The sequence below is a fragment of the Poecilia reticulata genome, chromosome 20, assembly GCF_904066995.2.
Source record: "Poecilia reticulata chromosome 20, P_reticulata-male-v2, whole genome shotgun sequence".
NCBI lineage: Eukaryota > Metazoa > Chordata > Actinopteri > Cyprinodontiformes > Poeciliidae > Poecilia > Poecilia reticulata.
In genome coordinates this window covers 12,460,058-12,483,543 of record NC_088849.1, presented here as the reverse complement: position 1 = coordinate 12,483,543, position 23,486 = coordinate 12,460,058, and the positions used below count along the sequence as shown (strand labels likewise).

The following is a 23,486-nucleotide window of genomic DNA, read 5'->3' as shown; positions in this document are numbered from 1 at the left end:
AGACAGCCTCAGTGTTGTTTTCTGTTCGCAGAGACGTCTTTTCTTTGACATCCCGAGCAGCATTACGTGTTATTTGTGCAGACTCTGACTTAATCAAAAGCAAGTTATAAAAATTATTTACCATTTTCAGCATTCTCAGCAGCTATACGGGCCCTTCCACCATCGCTGCCCCCCTCCTTTCGCCTCCCTTTGTTCTCTCCAGCTCTAATAGGTTTTCCCCTGCCACACACCATTCACTTTTTTTTCTTCTTCTTCTCTTTTACCCCCCCCCCCCTTCTCCTCCCCCGAACCACCCCCACCACACACACACACACACACACACACACACACACACACACACACACACACACACACACACACACACACACACACACACACACACACACACACCATCCCCATTTTAGTGCAAGGTCCAGTGTCGACTAGAGCATTTGAGCAATTTGAAATTAAAGCAAACAATGGGCAGGCACTCCCAGGGACCTCTCGCTCACCATATTACACGGAGGACGCTCGTGTGCTCCTGCACATTACTGGCAAGTCATTACGTTTCTCTGGAAACCGAGCGCAGGAGCACGCTCGCAGAAGTCAGTGATGCAAGCAGCAGCTGAGTGCTTGGAATAGCGTGTGCGAGTGTGTGTGAGCATCCTTGGCAACGGCATGGAGAACTGTCAAAACAAAGCGGACTACTGACATGTTGATATGCAGCTACATACGATGTATACCTTCACAGGGTTTACATTTTAGGGAGATTTTTTATTTTTTTTTGTCGAGTCCGAGACTTAAGAAGTCCCCTTTGTGCTTTAATTTCCCTTCATAATAATTAAAACTGATGTTCGATGATTTAAGGTGAAGCGCTTAAATCACGCCAGACATTTGAAACTGCTAATTTACGGCAGAATACAAACGTTACACATTTACTGAAAGGGGAAAAGGGTAAAGGAATAACTTTATATTTTTTTCTCCCTGGCAGCCAAGGCAATGTGGTGGGTGTGGTTGCCCAGCAGTGTCAGGAAAAACTTCCGAAACAGAAAAAAATAAAAAATAAATAACTTAATAATTGCACTTATAAATGTAAATAAAACTGTTTACATTTATAACCTGTTTATCAGCTCGGGTGGAGCATTCTAGCCGGTCGCCACTAAACGTTTCCCCGGTGTGTAACACAGAGGCTAATTTTTCTTAGCCGCTCTCCAAATTAAGAAGGAGAAGAAAACAAGCTGTTGGTGAAAGGCAGGTTTGTGCTGGTCCTCGTAAGTCTACAAATCGGCTGCAAAAAACAGAGCTACTCACGTAAACATTTCAATATTTGCAGTCGGAGCTAAAACTTAAAACTGTCACAGTAACCGGGACAAACGAGGCAGGAAGAGGACCAGAGTTTATTATCTGGGTGCAACTGGCAGTGGGGGAGGGTGAAAACGGATAGTAAAGGGGAACACTAAATGATTTAAATGGGCAACTTTTAGCATATTCAATAAACACCTTAATTGACATAAGAGAGGACAACTTTGCTAGTAATAAATTATGCACTTTTTTAAAAACTTGTTTGCTTAACTAATCAATAAAACAATTAGAGTTGGTGAGATGTGGAGTTAGATCTTTCTTATCAGAGTTTTGCTACATTAATTTAAGCAACAAATCGTCACTACGTTTCAACTTGAATAACCTGTATTAGACAAAATATTGGTTAGATGATCAATTAAAACTGTTTTGCATTTGGTGGGTTGAAGCTTATTCATTCATTGTATTTAATCCAATGTTTCCTTGGTGTAGGGCGACCAAGCAAAGAGACGTGCTTTCTAGCGTTTAAAAAGAGATTTTTCCAGGATTCGCATAAAAAGTAGGAGCTGACCTTGCATATCTCTCTTACATGCAAATGAGAGCAAACATTTTAATGGCAAAAATAACCGCTTAGTTTGAAGTTTGTCAATATAACAACTTGTAATTTTAGCAAAAAGTAATCTATAATATAACAGCTAGCATGTGTAGCTAGTTTATCTTGGAATGTATTTTGCACAATTTCAATTCGTCTGATCACGAAGAATTTAGCATAGCATTTTTTCTGTTTAAGGCATATCGTCACGAGTGCAAACGCACCAAAAATTGCATTTAATTTTTTAAACACAGTTTTTGTTTTGTTTTGAGCTGCCGCAATGGCATCTGGTTAGCACGACAGAAATCACAGGGACGTGATGTTTCACTACAAGAAAGCAGCAAGAACTGAAGTTGGATCAGATTCTTTACGGAGTGTAACATTTCTCAGAGGAATTTTTTTTTAACCACAACCTAAAAGCAGAGCTAATGGATATGGGGGATGCGGTGGGGAAACACGGGAAATGGGATTCCCTCAAACTACCTTCTCCTTGACCAATATGCAATATTGTTAAATTAAATCAATCATTAATTTATTTTGTTTAGCTTTTTTTTTTTTTAAACCAAACTTAATTTCTAATCCATAGCATAATATTTTCCTCAGTATTTAACATGTTTGTGCAGCTTGTTACTCTGTTGTTGACTGAGTTTTGCAGAGTGGAGTCTCCTTTCTTCACACGTCCATGTGGGATCAAAAAAAAAAAAAAAAGCAACCGTTACTGACGTCGCTCTAATCACTCACGGTGCGTCGTTACGCATTTCCTGTTCGCTACGAAGTTCCCCCTCTGCTCCACCATCGAGCCCTGACGGCGATGTTTTGGTGAAAACAAAATAGTGCCTCGAAAAGGAACGTAAACACGTCTAAAACATGACATGTCGTTGGAGTGGCACCTAGAGCGTCGCTGCGGATAAAACGACGGTCGTCTTCGAAGAAGTTTTTTTTTTTTTTTTTTTTTTTTCGGTCAGTCCTTGTGTGTTCCTCCGCATGTCCGCTTTCCTAGTAGATGGTCTGCGGCGAGCGTTGTCTTACGGCGGACGACAAGCTGTTGACGAGTAACATGAAGGAGATGATCGGCGGTTGCTGTGTGTGTTCGGACGAACGCGGCTGGGCGGAAAACCCGCTGGTTTACTGCGACGGCCACGGCTGCAACGTCGCTGTGCACCAAGGTGAGCTGCTAGCCAAGCTTTAGCCGTTAGCCCTCATGCTAGTTAGCGTTGTCTTGTTGAAAGGTTATGTAGCCTCTTCCTCCTCCTCCTCCCGTTCCTCTGCCTCTTCCCACCAAGGCCGAGCCGAGGTCAGGCTCTACACATGCTGCCGGGCTCCTCGCTGCTTCGGCTCGCCAGCTAACCCAGCCTGCACGCTGATGGGAGCTGACAGCGGCAGCATGAACACGTTTCTGGCTGCGAGCTGTTGCCATTGTTTCCTTGTCAGAAGCTGTTATGAAAGAGGGGAAAGAGGAAGGGACACACTCCAGTTGGGGTTGCACTTCAAATTGAGGCAAGAATACTGGTCTAAAATCGGTCAAACCTAGAAAGCAAACACGGCTACGTCCATGTACAGTCCAAACACCAAAACACTCTGCGTGGAGGGTCCCACTACAGCAGCTGAGATGACTCAGATGGTGATGTCTAATGTTTACATTAGCAACAGCTAGCCATGTGTCCACTTAGTAAACACAGCCAAAGACAGAAGCTGCTGAACAACTGTAAATAGATCCAAACAGCTGATCAGCGTGTTTTTTTTAAGCTGCTACTGAACTTTTGTTGGCAACTACTTTGTTAGTAATTCAATTCAAAAAGTGGAACTCATATTTGTAGATTCATTACACAGAGGGAGTGCTTTTTTTTCCTGTTAGTTTTGATTGTTATGCCTTACACCAAGCGAAGAATTAGACTGTTACTTTAAAGCAATAAAAAAAAAAAGATTTTTATGTAATTGTTTTATGGTATGGCTATGTTAGACTTGCTTAAACATGAGGAAGACTCGTAATTTGACAGCTACCAAGAAGACTGTCACTGTCCAAAAGAGTGATGTATTGTACATTTGGTATAGAACGTTGAGTGGAAGGAAAAAGTACGGCAGAGAAAACGGTTGCATGGACAACAGGGTTTAAATAAATAAAGCCCTAAGAAGATTGCAAAGCAAGGCCCAAACAAGAGTTCGTATGAGATTCATGAGGCATTTCTAAAAGCTGAAAATTCTGGGGTGTTTTATGTATCTGAACTTACATTGAAACATGTGAAAACTTGTGACCTACTATCATAAATAGATACTCCCAAGAAACGGCCAGAAAGTTTTTTTTATTTTTTTATTTACTGAATGTTATAGTTTTCTAACTGTAAAACTATAAGGATAAATGTCAGAAAATTGGTTTGAAAGGTCCCTTTGTTTTGCCAAAGGGTCACATTTATTACTGTGATTTTTTTCCCCTCCATGCTAAAAGCAGCTGCAAAGAACATACTGCCTTGAATTAAAAAAATAGACTTCAGATTATTTCCATTTTTGACTGACTTTACTTGGCATAGGAGTCACATTTTTACTTGTCAAATCAGTTGTTTTTTTGTATAAAAATAGTTGAAAACATAAGCAAACCACTAAGCTGTTTAAAACCCCCTCAGCTTTAGGTAAAATAAACACAATCTCATTGCACCATTCTTCAAAACTGTGACCCATTTATGTCTGTAGCAGGAGTGAAAAAGGAAAAAAAACACAGAATGATACTCTGGGTGTGTTTTATTTGTACTATTGGTTAGGATTCTCACTACCATGACAACCACTTGAACTCATTTAACATCTAAACAGGTTGGCCCATGTCTCAGTTCAAAACCTGGGCGGGTTACCAACGTTTTAAACAGTAAACATGCGGTTAAAGGTTTCTGTCATTTTTCCCCACACCTTGCTGCACGCTGCTGGTGAGCAGGCTTAAAGAAGGCTGCTACATGTTTCCCCTGCTTATAAGAGTAAAAGCAAGGAGCCTTTATAATGTCTTATTGCTGATGTTTTTATATTAAACCCAAAATAATTATAAATAAAAACACAGTAGGCAATATGTCGTATTATTTTAGCAGCGGTATAAGTAGCTATTGCTTTTTGTTTTGGATGATGATCTACATTTTTCTTTTAACTTGATACCATAAACCTGTGTTTTTCGTAATCACACTATGAAAATTCCCAACCATTTCTATTAAGTAGTCTTAGGTAAAGTTAGAAAAGACTAACCTTTTAGCTTACTCTGGTCAAAATTTGACAAAATATTGGAGTGCAAATAAAAACTTCAGTCGAGGGCATGAGCAAAAATCTTGGCACACAGCAGAAGAAAACAAAAAACGCAGATGAAATGTTAAATCACAACACAAAAACTGGAAGGCTACAAGACACTTGTTACGCTTCACAGCTCACTGCTCAAACAGTGTGTTGTCAACTAAAATTGGGACTCTATGTTGTGTCGTTTCCCCTAAAGAAGTAAGGATTTGAAAGCCAATTTTTTTTCTTTTTTTTTCCTGTTAAACACATGCAGTATTTATTTAGCTCGGTTTCCATACTCGGACTCTGTGGTTTTGTTTGTTTTGATTATGTTTAAAATGGCTGCATTAGCCTTCTTTAAACCAGCTGACCAGCAGTTTCCAAAAGGTGAGAAAATCCACTCTGAGTCAGAGAAGACTCTGGTCATGCTGCTATTTTCTGGTATGTCATTAAAATAAGTTCTTATGCTTTTAAACTTTCACATTTGTCAGAGTCCCATTCTTAGTTGGTATTTCCCATTGGAGCAAGGCTTATCTATGTGACATGTACTTTACTGAAAATATTTAATATTCCCCATATAACTGTTGTTTGTCTTTCATTGCATTTGTCAATATTTAAAAAGTAATTAACTTTTAGTTTAAAAAAAGAGAAAGGCAGTTATATTTACAAAGTAGACTGCATTTCGCTGTCTCTACAGTCATATTTATACATTCAAATAAATAAACCCAGTTTTCTCAAAGATGTAAATATATTCTAAACTGCTCCAAAAAAAAGACTCTGATTTAGTTTGCCTAGCAACATAGAAAAAAATCTGCCAAGCTTTTAAGTGATTGGATCAGCTGTTTGTGTTCTCAGGATTTTGGATTATAGCTTTTCATTCCAGTGGATTACGGGCCCTGGTCACATCAGAGATAATCTGGAAATGTGTAGGGGTAGGCTATTTAAGATGCTACTGCAGTATTTAGGGCAGTTGGATCTGTATGATTATCTGCATTGTTGTGTAAATGCTCACATGCCAAAAAATGTGGTTTGATTTTGGAAATCATATATATATTTATTATTTTTTGGGTAACACTTTATTTGAAGGGGGGTGAATAACACTGACATGACACTGTCAAAAACATGACATAACACATGTCATGAACATGAATAAGCCTTCATGAATATTTATGACTGTTGTCATAATGCGTCATTCGGTAAATTATGACACTTTTAATACAAAGTTGACATTATCCAAAATGTCTTTGTTATGACAACTTGACATTAACCAAGAAATCCTTACTGATATAAATTTGCTATAAAAGTATTACTGATTGCACTTCAGGGTTTCCCCCAGAAAACTTGCTAAGCCCGGTGGTGGGGGCATCAAGGCGGTCCACCGGCGGTCTACCGTGTTTTTGTATTAAAAGATGTTAAGTTGACAGAAAACAAAGTATTACTGTGTAATCATATGTTTCAGGAAAACATCTCCAGTGAAATGCTATTTAAACCTGCAAATAGGCCTGTCACGATAGCAACATTTGCTGGACAATTAATTGTCTAAAAAATTATTGCGATAAACGATAATATTGTTTCAAGACCTTTTGACACTGATTTAATGGAAATTACTAATAATGCATGCAATTTCCTGCAATAGAAAGATGCACTTTATTTTCAAAAGAACACATAACACTGGAACTGATGAACTAAACAAACAAAACAACAAAAAACAAAAATAAAATGTATTCTCAGTCTCCATTAACAAAAAACGTACCTGAATAAAACCTAAACAACATAAAGCCAAAGTGGAAATAAAAACTGCATTCAACCGAAAGAGTGCAGATTATGAAGTCTGTATACTATATTGCCCTTCAGTAATCACTAGATTTAAATAGAGAAGATGGGCACATCCGACTACCAAATGCAGTAGTTCACACTACACCATTTTTTGCCCCTATTTTCCCCTTATGACAATCTTAGATCGTTGGCCGATCTAACCGATCATCCTGCAGTGTATGGTGTGTTACGGTAGATCGTCGTGGCCGCTCCGATCTAAATCAGGGGTTTTCCCCGTGGAGCTTAACGCAGCCTGTTGAATATGACAGGTAGCCAATCAGAAAGCGCGGATTCTCCTACGGAGGGGAATCCCAAACAGCTGACACGGCGCAACCCGAAGTCCAGCGGACATTGGAGATGATATGTGGAAACAACCGCTGTCGGGTTTAAATGCATAAACTATAAACCTATCTTTTATAAACTTATCCTTTAGGATAAATCTGCTCTGCTAGTGAAATGCTCAGATCAACAGAGACGCTTGCAGCCCGGCTTTTAAAAAAAAAAAAAGTGTTTTTTTTTTGTTTTTTTTTTCTTTCTCGTTGAAACGTGAACAAGCAACGCTTAGCCTGGCGGCGAGGCTAGTAAAGCACGGTGGGCCGCCAGGCTTATAATGCACTGGGGGAAACCCTGCACTTTAAAAATTAGGTAACTTTATGTTATTAAAGGTAAAGTTTAAACAGTAATGATTTCTTGGTTAATGTCAAGTTGTCATAACAAAGACATTTTGAACAATGTCAACTTTGTATTAAAGTGTCATAATTTACCGAATGACGCTTTATGACAGCAGTCATAAATATTCATAAAGACTTATTCATGTTCATGACATGTGTTATGTCATGTTTATGAAAGTGTCATGACAGTCTTATGCACCCCCCTTCATATAAGGTGTTACCATTTTTTGTGGATGCTGATGAAACAGGAGGGGCTGGAGTGAGATTTGCTGAGCTGGGACGGGTGTTTTGTAGCAGCATTTGAAGTGTTCAACCAGAGCAAATGATAATTGTAGCCAAACTGCTGATTTAATGAGAGCTGGACATTTATCTTTTCCCCCCTGACCTTCAATATTTGTTTAAAAATTAAACATTTACCCTGAAAGCTGCTACATGAGCTTTTCATTAATTATTCAGTAACTATATGTATGGAAACTTTGAGAAGGAGGTTCAAATAAAGCACACAGGGTAAATACACTGACAGACTGGTTTTACTGTTTGTAGTAATAATAATTATAAACGTTTTTCTTGTAATGACGTCTGATTATTCCTGCCTCTCTTCAGCCTGCTACGGAATTGTTCAGGTGCCGACTGGTCCGTGGTTCTGCAGAAAGTGTGAATCCCAGGAGAGAGCGGCCCGTGTGGTGAGTACTTCTTACTTCTTCTTTCCGTTTGTCTTTTTAGGACCTATTTTGGTTGCCTAATCATAAACGAAACATAACATTATACACAGTTTTGACACAGTTTTCCAAAGTTATTAAAAAATTTTCTGCGATGCGCCTTCATCATCTTCTGATGATTGGAACCAATAGTAGCAGCTTTTCTCTGAAGATGGTGTTGGGGGGGTTAGGGTGAGACATTTCACTCTATTCTACCACTCTTATCAGTGAGTGTGACGCTAATTTCTCTCAATAAATTTTTTAAAAATTTGTTCTTATTTGCAATCTTTTGCCCAATAAAGTGGCAAAAATGTTCCTATGCATTAATCTTCCAGTCGTATGTTCTAGAGCACCAGAAAGCAGAAAAAGTAACTGCAATTTGGAAAGGCTATGGCTAATTTAACATGCAACACTGCACTTGGATGCAGCAACGTCCTTTGTTCTTTTATATACCAAAGCATTCCTGAGGTAAATGCACAGCACAATGATTGGTAAAACTAATTGAGATTTGCAGTCTCAGGCCTGTGCCTACACAAACTACAGCTAACTTAATAAACTGGAGCAAAGCTTTGAAGAAAAGTTGGCAAAACTTCTTTCGCCATTATAAAACAGGAATATCTGGTCTTGTTTAAACAACAAGCTTGTTCCTATTAGAGTTAACATTAGCTGAGACTGCCGGGTGTAGCAATGCGCCACACCTGGTCAGTTTCCTTCGTGCGGCCTTGTCAAGAGTGGCGGTAACTTGTGAATTTGTTGTCAGCCAGTTCTGTAGCGGCATCCATGTGTGTGAAAAAGAAAAAAATGCAAGAACCACAGATGAGAGAGGGGAGAAAATAGGCCCATACCTGATATTATAATTATTGCAATATTTACCAGTATTACCTCCATCGCAAGAATTTCTAAAATCATGCAACTGTTGTACCTGTTTACTATTGTAGTTCTTGATTTGGACCATATTGTCGGTGCCCAGGGTGGCATTAAAATGGGGAGCACACACAAATTCTAGATCGAAAAATATGCAACATATCAGTCACTTGCGCATTGACCAAGTTTGCTATTGTTTTCATGCATGTGCAGTCAATAGGAAGGTAGTAAGCATTGCTGTAATAATCATCACTATATGTGTATCAACTTGTTAGTTTTATAGTAAGGACAAAATGTGGCAAATTGACCCAGAGCAGTTGGCTGGATGCTTCCTAAATGTAAATATTTGTAAAGTACATATGGTATTGCTAAATAAACCATAACATTTTTCAGTAAACCACAAGATTTCTAATTGCCACCTCTGCTACCGTTTCAAAAGCAAGCATTTTGATGGAAGATTTGTTGAGGGAAGATTAAGCTGAAGCATTAGTATGTTTTAAAGGGATTTATGAAGGGACCCTAAATGTAGTTAAAGTCACTTTGGGTTTGGGATTTGGGACAAAGTGTAGCTGAGAATGACCTGACTCATCAGAAGCAAAGCAGAAAGCTGATTGTCTGGAAACTCCCCTGTGCTGATAGTCCCTCTGAGGGATAACGGCCCTCAGCTGGCAGATGAAATCAGGGTGTTTTCCTTAAACGTTGCTGGCCGTACACTCCATAGTCGGTACCTCTCCAGCTCATGTCCTAAAACACTTCCGTACTCTTGTGTTGACTTGTTGTTCCTGACCCATTTTTCTTTTGCACCCTCTTTCCCCGACAGAGATGTGAGCTCTGTCCCCACAAAGATGGAGCCCTCAAGAGGACGGACAACGGAGGTAGATCTGATCCCACATGCTCCCATGTTGTCATTATTTACATGTTGCCGGCATGTTGATGGACCGTTAGCTGACGGAGAGAGTTATGTTGCTGTTTGTTGTGTGTGGGTGTGTGTGTGTGTGTGTGTGTGTGTGTGTGTGTGTGTGTGCGCGCGCGCGTGCGTGCGCACACTGTTTTCACCGGTCTGTTTTATAGGAGTGTTTGAATGTGTGTGTATGTTTATGAGGGGGCGGGCCGGCATGAGTATAGTGCACGGCCTGTGAGGAGTCTCCCCTTTGGGGTTCATGGAGAGGTCATCTTGGTGGAGACTGTAAATATTCTCTGTGCATGTAAGTGTGTGTGTGTGAGGCAGTCAGAGAGAGGCACAGCTGTGGGATTGTGTCCAGGCCTGCAGGGAGGCATGGGGACAACACTAACACACACCGTTTTACTACTTTTCTCTTTTATTTTACCCTTCTCGTGACCCCTCTCTGTCTCTTCTCTCCTTCCTCACCAAACCCTTTCCCTCGTTTCTTCCGGCTCTCGTCGGCCCCTCCTCACTTGTTAGTGTGTTTATTTGTTCTTTCAGGTGGGACAGTAATAAGGCAGAGGAGAGGAATTTGGCGTTGTTAGTTGCATTTCCATTACAACCGTACGCAAAACTTTATCGATATTCTGCTGATGCCAAAAAAAAACAACACAATTTCGGTTAAGTTAAATCGCACTTGAGTAACTAATTCAAAGTTATCATTCTACCACTTTATCTCGTCTTATTGGCCTTTTCCACCAGCAGTAACACCCAGATGTTGATCGCACGATTCGTGTGATGCGAAAAAAAATAAATTTTACGAAATACAATAATTTCGATATAGTTGAAAAACCACCTCACCCGAACGCGAAAACCTTTTATAAAAAAAAAAAGTGAGTTTTCTCAAATTTAGTTAATTTATTTTTGTAATTTCAATTTGCGCAATTACGTGACCAATGGAATCGCAGCTATCGACTTGGGTCGCATTCATTTGCACGTTGATTAGAGCAGAGCAACACTGAAATGTCACGGAGTTGGTTGCATCAGACACGTCTGTAGAACACAATGAAAAAAAAAACTTCAAACATGAGGCAGCAGATTGAAAGTTTAGCTTCTGATTAAGCAACTCTAGTTCAGTCAGGAAACCAAATTAAAGCTCGTTTTCTTGGCGTCTTGAACTAAAAAGCAAGAAAGGTCAATGCCTAAACTGAGGAACATTGTGTTGCTTTTATAGGCCTGTTTTATAGGGCTCTTCCAGATTCTTGGAGGGTCTTCCAAACAACAACATGCCCACATTTCACACCCTCTCCACCCTGCCGTCCCGCCCTCCCCCCCTGGCCTTCTCCCCCAGTTCCACTCAGCAGGTCAAAGGCAGGTCATGGGTTCAACTGTAAGTTTAAGCCTGTATTTGTTTCAGCTATAGATGGGAGGGGGAACAGACACCTCCAGTGTGGCCGCAGAGACTCCCACCTCCATTTGACCTGCTGGTAACCTCGGCCAACTCCTCCTCAACTTATCGTCAATTTTGTTGCCCCTGCGACCGTGCCCTGCTGTCACTCTGCAGCCCTGCAGTTTGTCTTTGTTGACGGGGCAGCTGTGTGTGTGTGTGTGTTTTAGAAGTCAACGAACAGATGCTTAAGAACACAGGCAAATAAATTAAAGCGGTTGATTATTTCAGCGTTTTTATTTTTACCTTTTTAATGACAGATAATAATAGAAAGTGTTTTGTAAGAAGATTTTTTTGTTTTTTCATTTTATTTTGGACAGAAAAGACAATCAAGAAAGAAAAAAAACCCAAAATAAAAGAGAATGAAGCAAACTTAAGAAATAAAAGGTAAAACAAATAATTTTGCCCAAGTGACATGCAAATTTTATATTTTCTGTTCGAAAAGGAGTACGTAGAAGATACAATATCTTATAATGTCGCACAATATCTTACAATGTTAAAATACTTAATTTTTTTGTGCTGATTTCTGTTACATTTTCACTAAATAGGGGCTTTTATGGGACTCTACATTTAATAACCTTAAGAAAAAATGTGCTACTATTGCAGTTAAACAAAAAACGGTTCTAACTGCTACTAAAATAATAATTATTTAAGGGCACATCTAAAACAGTTTTTATTGTTAATTGGATATCGATAAGTAGACACACAAAGAATTAAAAGATACAACAGAACAGTCCCAGTTTAAAAATAAATTATTTAAGCTAAATATGTTTTAAATATCAATGATTAAATTTTCTTCTTATTCAGTGCTTCAACTGAGTGCATGATGTTCTTTGATGCACATTTTTAATAAAAAAAGAATGAAAAAACAGGACAAATGTTAAGGATATACTGTCTTCTATGTTTATAAGTGGGGATAATCTGTCACAAATGACTTCTACCAGAAAATCTGCAGCAGTCAGTTTTCCTCTTACATGTATTCTTGTTCTTAAAATAATAATAAAATAAAACAATGTGAATCAAGGGCTCTAATAAAACCTAAAATTTGTTTTCAGCCAGAAAAAGCTTGATCAGTTCATCTCTTGTTTCTCTGGTCTACAATGAATTTAACTGAGAGTCTATAAAGCTTGTAAAAAAAATAAAAAAAATAAGCTTCTATGGTTTCTATGCTATGGTTTTCAGAAGAGCCAGCAAAATCTTTATTTTAAGCAGGGATTAGAATTAGAAACTGGTCAGTACAACACTTTCTTTGAGACTTCAAATTATAGGAATCTTAAACTGGAAATTTTAAGCTGTTTAAATGCATATTTCTTTACTGTCCACTTGTTGGCTTGGTTTTTCCCTCTGAAAAGTTAAGTCTATGTTGAGCTCATAGTAGTCACTACATTTCTTGTGTATTTATTTCCTCCTGCGCTAAATTCACAAGTTACAAGGAATGGATGAAATAAATCCAAACATCAAATGTGTTATATATACATTTTTTTTTGTTGCAGAATTTGTTAAACGTGGTTAATATTTTCAAAACAGGCATATGTTTATTCTTTGTGGATGTTTTCAGGCTGGGCCCACGTGGTTTGTGCCCTGTACATCCCTGAAGTGGAGTTCGCCAACGTTTCCACCATGGAGCCAATAGTTCTACAGTCTGTCCCCCACGAACGCTACAACAAGGTAGAGATACCGCAGGAAACTTGCAAAGTTTAAAATGTAAAAATGTACGTTTTTCGTTTTCTACAATGAACTTTGGTCACTCTGTGTGCAGACATGTTACATCTGCGAAGAGCAGGGCAGAGAGAGTAAAGCCGCCACCGGAGCCTGCATGACCTGCAACAAGCACGGCTGCAGACAGGCCTTCCATGTCACATGGTGAGGCGGCGCGCGTGGGAGCCAACTCATCGGCCACCAGCATTTTCCTGCTCCACACTTTTACTCTGGGCTCCATGTTTCTCCTCAGCTGTGTGATAACCTTTATGACATGCTTAGCTAAGGAAATGTCATGGGAATTTTGTTTTTTTGTTTAATACAATTCCAGTAGCTCAACTGCTTAAAAGCACATGGAATTTTTTATTTTTTGCAAAAAACCATTAAGTTTTTCTCTTGTCAGTTTATTCGACATAAGTTTTGCATACATTTTCTAATATTGCCTAAAATATATGTAAAGTTTTGTGGACATAGTGCATTTTCTAACACCAAACCCTATTCTTTTTTTTTTTCATCTTCTGCGTTCACAGTGCCCAGTTTGCAGGACTGTTATGTGAAGAACAAGGCTCTGATGCAGATAACGTCAAGTATTGTGGATACTGCAAATACCACCACAGCAAACTGGTAAGTGCCCTAATATAATGATCGCATGCCTTTTATTATATACCAACACATAATTTCACACCACACTGGATTTAAAATTCTCCTCGATTTAAACGGTTGGTCTAGGTCAGCAGTCATCTGCTTTTGTATACATTCAGCCACTAATAACGAGTGTAAAGTACTATTTTTCTTTCTTTAATTCAAACTAGACTTCTGTGGAGAGCAGTGTAGTAGATTACCTTCCGAGAGACTGTTTTGATGAGCACACACATCTTTTTTTTTTTTTCCCACCTAAAGCTCAGGATAATTAAACCGAAGACAAATTCTGAGGCAAAGAGTTTTCCTTTGTTACAGAAACCAACCTCATTAATTTCATATTTTTTCTTACAAATGTGCTTTTCTCGTACATATTTCTTTTGGTTACGAGGAAGGCAGTCGACTGAATGAGTGAAAGGTCACGGTGTGAAATCTGAAGGAGTGCTGCCCATCTTGTGTAATTATGGTAGTGTTTTCTTGAAATGCTACAGCAGACTGCAGATCAACTACATGTGACGATACTCTGGCTAATTAACCTGCTAAAATCACCTTGCAGTGATTCTCTTAGAAGGCCAAATAACAGGAAGTGATTATGTCTTAGCATGCATATTTAAAAAATAGTTCTACTAAATTAAGCAGGATTTCACCGCTGCGTAAAAAAGAAAACAAATCTTTGACTTTGAATTTTCTCAGTTCTTGTGAATTATACTCTTATTTCTTCTATGCTAAGCTGATAAAGCATTTTTTAAAATTAGTTGCCATAAATTCATTTCAAATAGTGATCATCAACACTTCCACTTGTGCTCTCAGTCCCCATGTGTGCTGATGTATCGAAAGCAGCACACATGTTGATTTTTGTTTTGCTTCTGCTTTTCTTATTACTTTTTTTGCTTTCATTTCTCTTCTGTCCTTCCTTTAACACTGCTCTGTTCTGCTAAAAACCATGTTTTTTGTTATCTCCTCCAGACATTCTTTTGCTTCCTATCTTTGGTCTCTCCAATACTTTTACTGTGCTTCACAGAAACCATCATGACACTCCTTTTGTTTCTTTCTTCCTAATATGGTTTCAATTCTTCTGTCCCTCTCCACCTGCCATTGTTCCTCCCATTTTCCCTCTATTTTCTATCTATTATTACACTACTCCCCTTAATTTATATATGTTGAAAAATGCTAACCTTGGTTTTAGGTTTCAGACTCGAATAGTCCTTTTTGCTGAAACTTAGCACATTTTAAAATTTTAAAGCGATTTGTTATTAGCTTACATTTCACCAGCCTTCACAATCTGCAAATTATCGGCTCCTTTTGCACGACCACAGCCATACATAATCTCTGTTTTAGAGCATCTATTCGTTGTCAGACTGAATGCAGGTCCCAAAGCAATAAGAATAGGCAAATATACCAACAGAAAATAGACAACAAAATTCAACACTTGTTTGCCGTTCGCACATGGACTGAAAAGATCAACTGTTGTGTTTGTCTCACTCTCACCGCCCTGGTCACACATGTCTGCTAAGCATCGGTTGGGGGCAGGGAGTCGAGTGTCTCTGACAACGAAGAGCCTGTACCATGCTGATTTGCGGAGCGATGGCTGAATAGAGTTGAGGCTACTGTGCACAAACACGTCCATACAGGCGGCATTTTCCAGTGTTAACGAATGCTGATGGAAAGACTCACGCTGGCACATTGATTACATTGATCGTATATGAATTGCTTTTGATGCTGGGGTATAATGTCATTACGGTTGGACTGCCTGGATGACAGGAATGTACGTGGGGGAATTAATGACGGGGGAAAAACAACGCTGTCAACAGAATAGGTTTCATAAGATGGCTCTTGATGGATATTTACGCCATGTTAGTAACATATAGTGTTTGACTGGATGTGGTCTGTAAACCTAATTTTAAATTGTGATTAATCTGCTTTGCTCTCAGGTACAGTGAATTCAATTTTCATCCTGTATGAGTTATTTTACTCCTGTTTCTTGGTATTGAAAAAGCACATATAGATGCACCACCTTTCATATTCTCCTGGACTGGGGAGATCTGGGAAGCATGTGTTTTTGGGCATGTTTAAGGCCGGGAGCAGCAAGCTTTGTCGCAAAACTTTTGAAACTAGTCTTTGAACAAGATCCAAGAATGGTTCAAGTCAGTTCTCTCAGTTGTGCTATAAACCTAGATACTCTTGTCTTGACGTCATTTCTTGCATTAATTGGTTTATCCTGTGACTATTTTGAGCAAGAAACACCCCCTCCCCCCAAAACAATGAAACTGAACATAACGATTTCCTGAAACTTAGCACATCTTTTACCTCAATCAATGAAAAAAAAAAAAAACTTTTTTGCTTTTAGTGATTTTTTTACCTGAAATGTAAACCTTTTTGTTATATGAACACCTACTGCCACAGTACTTTTTTTCCCCAACAGGGAACCTGACACATGGCAACTTTTAAATAAAAAAAAAAATTGTTTTCTTTGCCTGATTTTTGTCATTTTTGTCCATAATTTAAGTCAAATTCTTTTAGTTTATTCGTATCATTTTCCTTTTGATCTCAATTTTTTTAAAATCAACATTTAGGCTTTTTTTTTTCCTCTGTGGCGTTCCATTCAGTAACTTGGAGTCCTCTTTACTTTTTAGCGAAAGAGCAGGGGCCTTGGTAGTAGGTCTCAAAGCTTAAGTGACTCTTCCTCACAGTCTATGGATAGACCCACAGAGCAGGACAAGAAGGTAAGACGGCCCTGTGACCTTACCACCCCTATGCCTCCCACCCACGACTGTGAGTCTTTCAGAAACATACACGGGGCTCATATTGTGGAAGGACAGGAGAAGGCACATTCTTTGGGAGTGAGATATAATCCGTTTCTCTTGTTTGAAGGCTTTTTTTTGTGTAATCTGTGTCTTGTTAAGGCCTTTTTTTTACACCACATCAATAAAAATCCACCAGTATGCAGATGTGCTTTGCACTGTCTTTAGTGGTACATTAACAGCTCAGTGCACTTACCCAATATAAATGATGGAACTTGAGTCTCTTTCTATTTTGGTAATGCATGGAATTTGTTGTTACTTTATAAAAGGTAGCGCTACTTCTATTAGAATAGAATAGAAAAGAAAGAAAATACCCTTTATCATCCCACAGTGGGTAAATTGTGGAGCAACAGCAGCAAAGTGGCACACAATTGAAGTATGTATAGTCACACAAAGGCATAAATATAAATTATAGACAGAAAGCAGAATTAATATACGGCAGTGTAAGGAAAAAAGTACAACAGAAAATACTGTACAGTTTTTAAAAATAGTATGCTCCGATCTAAAGTAATGTGCAAATAAGTAAGATCATTGAAAAAAAAAAAATGCACAAGATGTTCATGTGCATTTGCGCATTAAGTTTACAACATGAATGAGTATGGTTTCGACAATTAAACTTTACTTTTGATGCTGGCCTTCATTTGACTGTAACAGAGAAGGTTTCGCCAAGCAGCAAACAGCTTTCTCCCTACAACACAAAGTAGCAAATTCAGCTGCACATCAAGATCTGGATGTGCTGCACTCTTTGCAGAGTAGCTCACTTCTCCCAATGTGGGAGAAGCGCGCACAACTCCAGATTGTGCATGTATTCTGTTGGCTGTGAGACCTGGGGTTAGTTATATTTTTACTAACTGCAGTTTAAATGTAAAGTGTATTTGTCACAATGGTGACGTGAGGATTTAAGCATCGTGTTTTGCAGTTACAGGGCAGAAGCTTGAGATGCAGCTTAGGGGAAGTTTATATAAAAAAAAATGTTGAAAAAGCTGCAGTCTGTTTGCTAGAAGAAAAGAAGCTAGGCCTTCAAAGCTCAGGTCAGATTAATCAACTCAAAACATAACTTTTTTATAGAGCTGCAAAATATAATGAATTGCCGGTGTCATCAGAACAGCAATGTGTGCAGCAATACAATTAGGCAAATGTCTAATTTGATGCAATATTTGTTTTTGATACTGTAAGATATTACAGCTGACATACATGTGACTTCTACATGAATACACAGTCATATCCAATAAATGACACTCATTTGTCAGATTAAAAGTACCTTTTGAAATTAACTACCTTTAAGAAGGTATTAAACATGCTATTCCGTAAGCCCACATTTCTACTTTGAAAAATAGTTTCTTTATTGGTGTGATGCAATATTCTAATTTTAAATTAGAATATTTAAAATTACGTATTCTAATTCTGAAAATTTCATTACAGCTAATGAAATTTCCCACTTTCATTAGTCGTAAGTGGAAAATGGTCTTAATTTGCAGAAACGCTTTCAAGTAGCCACCGTTTTGTAATGAATCTATATCATGTGTTAGTGATGTTCTTAAAATAAATGGTCTTAATAATAATAATAATAATAATAATAATAATAGTCAAATAAATTAAATGGGTTTTTGACCTGTTGGATGCATTTCTACTGTTATCTAGTCTCAAACTTGATGTATGGTTTTAGTGGCCGACATGCTAAAACTCATAATGTGTTGCAGTGACATTGGGATTAAGGTTTGGAATCGTAAAATAAATTTCATTAATATTCATGAACAGTGTCACATTTCCATGTTTTCTTGCTGTCACACACCCATAATTCTATACATTTTTGTGCATGAGTGCACAGAGTCCTAGGTAAAAACTTTGCTCAATATGAGACACAGTGTAATGCATCATAATAATACTAAACTTACTACGACTCAGCAGGTTCAGTGTGAATTTGGCCTAACAGATTGGAGAGAACCCAGGCTCATCTTTCCCCGTTCATGGAAACAACATCTCTGAGATTTGAACTCTGACTCAAAAGTATAAGTAAAGTTGTTGGTGTTTAACTTATTAAAAAAAAAAAAAAAAAGCACACACTCGCATCACAACTGGCCTCTTTAATGCAACAGTGGAGTTGTTTGTTCTGCCTCTGGTTTTTATCACCAAACTTTCCAATAAATTTAATTTGAAGAATCCGTCCCCTTTCGCTTGATAGCAACTGCAGGGACGAGTGTTAAAGACACGGGTTGTAAATTATAAGAACTTTCCACTGCTTCCTTTCGAATTCGATTCGTCAACGTGAGGATTTTCTAAAACGATCAAAGGACTGTGCTCACACAAAAACACCCAAGGACAAACACTTCACAGGCTCAGACACTCAAAGAAGGAGCTTATTGTTTAGACGTGTGCCAGCGTGAGAGTGTATTTTAGCCAAGGCCACAGATATCGTTTTTTTCGGTGAAACAACAGTCCATTTAGGTTAGAGAATGTATTTTTTTACTCCCGTTACTACTACAGACGTTGTAGCTGCCAAAATCATTTTTACAACCCTCTCATTGCCCTTTTCACTGACGCAGATTTAGGGAACTTTGTCCCGTAGAAGTTATGAATGAAGGAGCTTGAAGTTGAGCAGTTTCATTACATTGATAATAAGTCCTGCACCAAATTAACATTGCACACATTTCAAACTGAAAATCAAACCTTTTCTTTAATTTTCTAGGAAAGATTTCAGATTTTATTTTATTTTTTTACATCTTGTGATATTTTAACCTGTTGGGAGTAGTAGCAAATAGAAGGTGTAATTTCCTTGAGCTCATTTTTGCTTTTTGCATTTGGTTTGACACAAAAATACGGAATAATACTCGATTATAAACTGGAAACGGGCCAGATAGGTTGTTATTCTCAGTGGTTTTCGCCAGACCAGCTACAGGATGAGTGTGTGTGAATCAAGTTGTTTCAGTCCATCTCGCTGCTATTGCTTTTAGGTGTTGTAATTCTCCCTGAGCATTTTGGAAGCATTAAGAGTATACCCCCTCTCTCCTTCTGTTCAGACTCATAAGCACATACACACCCTATCCCATTTCTCGGGTCAGGGATCAGTCGGGTGAGGTTTGTGTGTGCGTGTTTGTATGTCTGTCTGTCTGCACATGCATCTGTAATGCACTTTGGAGCCTCAGATGTGTGCCCACCTCATGTTAGAGCCTGCAGTCAACCTACAGCAGGGGCTTTGAGATCCCCCACACCGGCTGCTCCGAAAGACCCGCAGGAAACGCACACATCCATACATACATACACAATGACTGGTCAGAGATCCTGCAGGAAGCGGCACTGGGGAATTCCTGCCAGACCAAGGCGGATTATTTTCTCCTTCACTTCCTGTTCCTCTCTTTCTACCCGTCTTCCCTTGCTTCTCCTTCTCCGTCTGACCTCCACCTCGTGTGCCCTCTTGTCCTCTTGAGGCCATTGATTTGAACCGGGATATATCTCAAATACGGCTTCAATCTGAATCAGATAAAACTTCACCTTTCTAGCCTAAAAAGAACAATGTTTTTATGCGTAACAGCATATTAGAGTTGTGTATATATATATATATATATATATATATATGTTACATAAAAAAAAATCAGCCTCAGTTTAAACATGCTGGATTTAAAGTTTTCTCCTTACTGGATTTCTTATCCTTTTACCTCTTTAAAATGTAGAAAATCCAAACATATAGTAGAAAGATAAAAGGTCACGTTGGTGAATTTATATTCTAATTAAATGCACTGAAGTCAAATATAAAAGTTATATGAAGTCATTGTTTGCTTAGCTTTACATGTTTTCCGTGATGTGCATTATAATCATGAAGCTTGTGGTTTTGGAGCGTTGTTCATTACGACATCGTCAAACAGCGGTACAAGTGAAACTGCAGATATTTTACAATCAGGTTTGTGTGCAGATTATAACACAAATATCAATGTAAAAAAAAAAATCTGAGCTCCTCATTAAATGTTTCAAAGCTATAAGCTCCCACCATTTTCAGTCCATTAACGCGTCAACATATATTTTAATCCACTTATTGAGATAAAAATATTACCACTAATAATATGCTCGTTGTCCTTTTATTGTCTGTTGAAGTCAAAACTTTTATCAAAAACATGCTGTACGTTTTTCCCAACTTATGCTTCATAGTCCGTAAAAAAATCGGTGTATTTCTAGTGATCTCTGGGCTTTCTGCTTATTTTTTGTAAAAGGACTGCAAATCATTTCACAAAACCCTTTTTCTATGTCACAAGTGAGCTTCCTGTTTCTGAAACCAGCATGACCATTTAGGAGACACGGATGCTTTTAAACGCTTTATTCAAATGACTCGTTTTAAGAGTAACCGGATGCAGTTGCCCTTTGAATTCACCCCACACAGATTCAGAGAGTGAAACGGTCTGGCCGGTGATGACCAGAGGAGCGCATTCGCTGCTGAAAGCCGTCTTCGCTGTCTGTTTAATCAATTGTCCTGATTGATAAGGCTGTGTCGGAATCACAATGTGTGTGTGTGTGTTGTGTTTCCCACGGCCAGCGCGGTTGGTTCTTTGAGTGGGTGTGTTACCCGAGCCTCTCCACTCAGCCTCTGTCCATCAACACCTAGCTCAGGAATGTTAATGAAAAACAACAAGGGAATCCTGAAGACTTCAGCTTCCCTCTTTGTTGTCCTAAGATCTTTTTTTGTTGCAGCGGAGAATTTGGATTCATCCGCTGTCTTTGTAAAAACTCCACTGTGTTTCTGTTTGTTTGCCAGATCCTGTTGCAGAGTTATTAGAGTAGGCATAGCTCTGCGAGAACTATTTGATAGATTAGGCTTTTTTTTTCTTTAAAATAAACATTGAGGGAATTAAACAAGAGACCCAATACAAATGTAAACTGATCGTCTTTTTGCTCACATTTTTATTTAGCAAATCTTGAATCTAATGACTGTTTGTTTCTCTTATTTTTATTGTGTTTTTTTTTTTTTATCTCTTCAATTATTTTTCTATTTATTCTTTTATTATGGTTTGATTTTTCTGGACAGCACTTTTGTCCACTGTGATTTTTAAAGTGCCTTAAATAAATAAAATCAGATTGGCGATAAAGGAAAAAAAAAAATCACAACGGCTAAAAACTTTTCCAAACTGTTAAAATATTACCTTTCTTTGAAGATGTGAAAATGTTAAAATCTTGTAAATATATATATTTTTTATAAGGTTATATATATATATATATATATATATATATATATATTACAATAATATATTTTTTAAATATGAGCTAAAATTTGAATTTGTGGCATGTTTTTAAAATAAGCAAAAAAATAATACAAAAAATGCCCATGCAAATTCATTCCAAAAGTTGATGGTTGTGGCTATTTAGTCGTGGCTAAAAGTAAAATAAAAAAAAAACTAACGCTTTATTATTTACTGGCTTGCCTCCCAAAACATGTTTTTGCAAAAAGAAACGAGCGGGGTTGATGTAAAAAAAAAAAAAAAAAAATGTTAACTTCATCCCATAGCTCGGTTTTACAACATATAATCCTGTCCAAATTCTAAGATAAATCTCCCTAAATGTCAGAAAGTTATCACTCCCCCCACCCCCAACTATTTTAGACGGGCAATATTCTTTACAACGCCTCATCAGAACACCCAGATGTGCCTCTTAACTCTCGCCCTTCAACATTATCGGAAGCCAGCATGCAGAGGGAACTCAACGAAACTGCTATCTCCTGACTCGGCTGTGAATGTCTGTTAACCGCCACTCATGAAGGAAGTCTGGCTAAACTGTCACAAGCCTCCATGCAGTCAGCCTTTAATAAAACCCTGAGGGGGGGGAGAGAGAGAGAGAGAGAGAGCCGCGTTCGGGGTGGGGGGGGAAGGGCCCGTTTCTGCTGTTTCATATGTGTCAGAACGTCCCAAACATGCTGAGTCCCTCGCCGCTTCTCGGGATCTTTCGCATATTTTTACCATATTCTCCGGACCAAGCGCGACTGCACCCGCGCACAAGTGTGCATTTGTGGAGCTCGTGCACCTTGTCTGTGTGTGTACGCAGAAAAACGTGTGGCGGTGTGGGTCGTGCACGCGGCGAGGTGTAAATGTGCTGGCACCCAGTCGCCACCTTTGGTGCGAGAGGAGGGTGACGGTGTCTGCATGTGCCGGCGGAGGTGTAAATTGAGCTTTGATGGTCTGAGAGGAACGATATGATTGGCTGAAACGGGAAGACCCTGAGCGGTTCAGCACAAGCCACTTAGTACTCTCTTCTCTATACAGCAGCATGTTAAACACCCCTTTTTATCTGTCCTCCATCACTCTCTTTGTTTTTGTGGCTGTCTGGGCTTTAATCTCCAGATTGAGCCATTAAAATGCAGCCGCGCTTTTCTTTCTGTTCTGATAACTTTTATACCTGGCCAAATTTTCTGGTCATCCTCCAAATATTTCTTACAGACATGCTTCCTGAATGTTTCATTGATAAGATTTTGCGCTAGTGTTCAATATTTATGAACATTCCCTTCACTCATCTGTTTTTTTTTGTTTGTTTGTTTTTCTTTTGCTTTTGTTTCCTTACTCCACATGGTCAGAAACACAAGGAGCGAGACAGACACAAACCAAAACACAAGAAAGGCTCCATGGACATGTCGCCCTCTCTCGTTCTTCCAAACATCATGGTCGCCGAAAAGGTGAGAGCATTTTTCATCCATCCATTCATCCTCCCATCATCCATTTGTCTATCCAGCTATCAGTTTATCAACGGTCCATCTTATCATTTATCCACCATTCAGGCTAGTTTGTGATTTAAAAAAACAAAAAGGTTGGTGAAGAATATCTGCTCTATATTTCTAACAAACTTTAGTAAGTTTTTTAGTTTTTAGTGTCCCAGTACAACTTTTT

At 38.6% G+C, this 23,486-nt stretch overlaps 1 protein-coding gene across 6 annotated transcripts in view; it reads left to right on the top strand.

Annotated features, from left to right (window-relative positions):
* The window catches only part of mllt10 (MLLT10 histone lysine methyltransferase DOT1L cofactor), a 56,235-nt gene that overhangs the window by 7,902 nt on the left and 24,847 nt on the right, over positions 1-23,486 (top strand). The window contains exons 1-7 of one of the 6 annotated variants that reach the window (XM_081601353.1): positions 321-3,036; positions 8,203-8,282; positions 9,982-10,036; positions 13,050-13,159; positions 13,251-13,354; positions 13,720-13,813; positions 23,177-23,275. In XM_081601353.1, the coding sequence (XP_081457479.1) occupies positions 2,874-3,036; positions 8,203-8,282; positions 9,982-10,036; positions 13,050-13,159; positions 13,251-13,354; positions 13,720-13,813; positions 23,177-23,275 (705 nt within the window). In that variant the 5' untranslated portion in view covers positions 321-2,873. Of the gene's footprint in view, positions 1-319; positions 3,037-8,202; positions 8,283-9,981; positions 10,037-13,049; positions 13,160-13,250; positions 13,355-13,719; positions 13,814-23,176; positions 23,276-23,486 lie in introns of those variants that run through there. The other 5 variants (XM_081601352.1, XM_081601351.1, XM_081601354.1 and 2 more) reach the window with 5 other exon arrangements.